Source organism: Trichechus manatus, unplaced genomic scaffold, assembly GCF_000243295.1.
Source record: "Trichechus manatus latirostris isolate Lorelei unplaced genomic scaffold, TriManLat1.0 scaffold00135, whole genome shotgun sequence".
NCBI classification, from domain to species: domain Eukaryota; kingdom Metazoa; phylum Chordata; class Mammalia; order Sirenia; family Trichechidae; genus Trichechus; species Trichechus manatus.
The window spans coordinates 4824631-4827616 of NW_004444071.1; the positions used below are offsets into that span (position 1 = coordinate 4824631).

Genomic DNA, 2986 nt, shown 5'->3' on the forward strand with positions numbered 1-2986 from the left:
GGCAACAGGTTTAGTTTTGTTATGTGTCAGGCACTGCTGACTACCAGGGATAAAAATTTCCTAAGGGAGCTTACAATATAGTGTGGTATACAGACAAATAATCAACTATAATATAGTCTAATAAGGGCTTTATCAAAGAAAATACAGAATGTAATACGAAGTGACATTTAAACTGAGACCCAAATGATGGGAGGAGGAGTACAGAGGTGGTGGAGAACCTGGCACTTTCAGGGAATAGAGGGCATTCAGTTTGGATAAACACAGAATGCAAGGGAGGAAATGACCAGTGATAGCCAGAGCAGTCTGTTTCTAGTAAACAACAGAATAGATACCCTGAAAATCCTTCTATCTTCAGAACATCTAAAATGGTGGATAAAATATTTAAAATGTTTTGAATGCATCCCGGAGCTGGCAAGAAATTCTCAGAGGCTAAAAATGTAACAGAATTGTTAATCTGGAGATGCAAACCTGGTAACCTAGATCTTAGTATTAATGGTCACTTGGGTACTGGAAACAAAGCCTAGGGCTTATTTGGACTGGGGAGTTGGATGGAAAACTCCCATATGAAGCCATAGTCCCAAAGGACTGTCCCCTGAGTGAAAGAATGAACTAAAAATTATGTGGAGACACAGCCAGAAACTTGCCTGTTTTGACATTAACTCTAGAAGGATTGGTAAAATGTTATCTCTGAGAGTTTATATTCTCAGTGGCCCCCACACCACCTAAGTAGTCCCAACAATATCAACCCAACAGTTTATTTTAAAGTGACCCAGGAATGGCAGTGAAAATTCTCTCTGAAAGAACATGTTATCTATCTAAGCCTCAAAGAATAACCTGATGAAAAGTTTCATGACCAAGAGCTCAAAATAAAAACAAAATTCACAAAAGGAAACAATGCACAATAATTGCAAGCTGGAAGAAACCTCAAATAGAAGAAACAGGCAACATAGACCTTGGAAATTAGAATTATCTAATATAAATTGTAAAATAAATGTGTTATATACAATTAAAGAAAGAAAATATCATATTGGAAGTCTGAATTAGGAAAACAAGATCATAGAAATGAGAGAAAGTTTGAAAAATAGCCAAATAGAACTGTTAGAAGTAAGAAATACAATAAATGAGATTTAAAAAGGTCAATGGATAGGTTAAACAGAAGATTAGACACATCTGAAAAGAAAATTAGTGCATTTGATGGTAAAGGTAAGGAATTTAAACAAAAGGCAGTACAGAAATGTAAAGAGATTACAAAAAATATGGAGGAGAGTTTGCAAGATATGGAAGATTGAGTGATAAAGTACAACATACATATAATCAGAGTATCTGATTAGAGAGTTAAAACAATATTCTAAGAGAGAAAACCACAGAATGAGAGTTAGGGTTAATCCTGAAATCCTTTTTAAGTCATTTTAGAGAATCTGAACTTTATTATAAGGGGATGGGAGGTTGTGAAATATTTTAATCAGAGGGGATCACAAGCAGATTTCCATTTATAAACGTCACTTTGGCTGCATTTTGAGGAATGGATTAGAGTTGAAGGGAGGCAGACTTTAGGTAAGGAAACCAGTCAGGGACTATGGCAGTCATGTAGAGACAGCTTTTAGAGATATTTAGAAGGCACATTTGCATAATTTGGTAACCGGTTTGAAACGAGGGATGAAAGATTTTAATACCAACTTTACCTCCTCTGTTAAATATCACTTTTGCTATCTAAGCACAGTTTACTACATCCTCTGAGTTCTTTCTATATATCTCTTTTTGTATTTATTTCACTGCATTAAAATTTTTATGTCTACATCTTCCACCAGAGCATGAACTCCTTAAAGGCAAATATTTGTCTTATTAATTTTTGAGTGCTTGTCTTTTTCATCTTATTCAGTACAGAGCACAGAATCTGGCAGGGATTCAACAAGACTTGCCTTAACAATGTCTGTGTTAACACTGATATTCTTGCACTAAAATGGATAAATTAAGTGAATAGGCAGAGACCAGACCACAGAGGGCCTTATGTGACACACAAAAGAGTTGGGACTTTTTTCTATGATCAGTAGGGGCCCTAAAAGCAGAGGAGAACCATGGTTAATTTGTGTTGTCTGAAATAGCTTGGACAACAATTTGAATGGGGGAAAGGTCAGGTAGGAGTTAATTACAAAGCAATGAGAGATGATGAGGAACTGAATTAAGAAAGTAATGAGAATAAGGAAGATGGGACATAGCCACAAATTACTGAGGAGGTATGATGTCAGGACTTGGCTGATGATTTGGATGTTGAAGATAAGGGAGAAAGATGAATTGGGAAAGAAACTTATTTCCACCTTGGGATATGGTGGTACTTTGCAACCAGATGATAAATTTAGAAAAGGGAGCCACCTCAGTGATTAAGTTGGTGTCTAGGGAGTTTGCAGATATGAAGCACTGCAAATCTTGAAAATCATTATAGAACTTTCTCAACTACCACCCACTTGCAAAGGATTGCTGACTCCATAGAAATACCAAGGAGGCAGAGTCAAGCAATATAAATGATCTCAACCTGACTGCTTTAGAGATACCTGGCCGTGAACAGAAAGCCTCCGTTTCTGTGTCTTGATTCTCTGATTTCCAGATATTTCCCTGGCCATTCTTTCAGTATGCTGGAGTCTTAAACATTCCCACCGGAGGCATCAAGATCCCCAATACTTACTTCTACTTCCTGGCAGAAGGTAGCATTGGGACCATACTGTAGTTGGCATTGGTGGTGAACATCATAGATCACTCCTGGGGCAATGACCTTGGACTTCAAGCCTTTCTTTTTGGGGATGTCATCAAGGCAGAAACCCCAACCTCGACTGAAAACAAGTTAACAGAAATAAGAGCAGTTGCTTACAATTCTCTTCATCTTTAGCCTTTCCAACAGAAACTTCTATCCCTCTAATTTACCCTTTTCCTTCAAGACAATTTCAAGAAGGCAGAGACGCTTCCTGGCCCAAGAGGGAAGTTATCTAGAAGG

The 2986-nt window shown here is 37.4% G+C and overlaps 1 protein-coding gene across 1 annotated transcript in view; it reads right to left on the reverse strand.

Moving 5' to 3' along the window:
* ADAMTS12 (ADAM metallopeptidase with thrombospondin type 1 motif 12) overlaps window positions 1-2986 on the reverse strand; it is a 392100-nt gene that overhangs the window by 111798 nt on the left and 277316 nt on the right. Inside the window, exon 8 of the mRNA XM_004385253.1 lies at window positions 2681-2825. Coding sequence (XP_004385310.1) covers window positions 2681-2825 — 145 coding nt within the window. The remainder of the gene's footprint in view (window positions 1-2680; window positions 2826-2986) is intronic.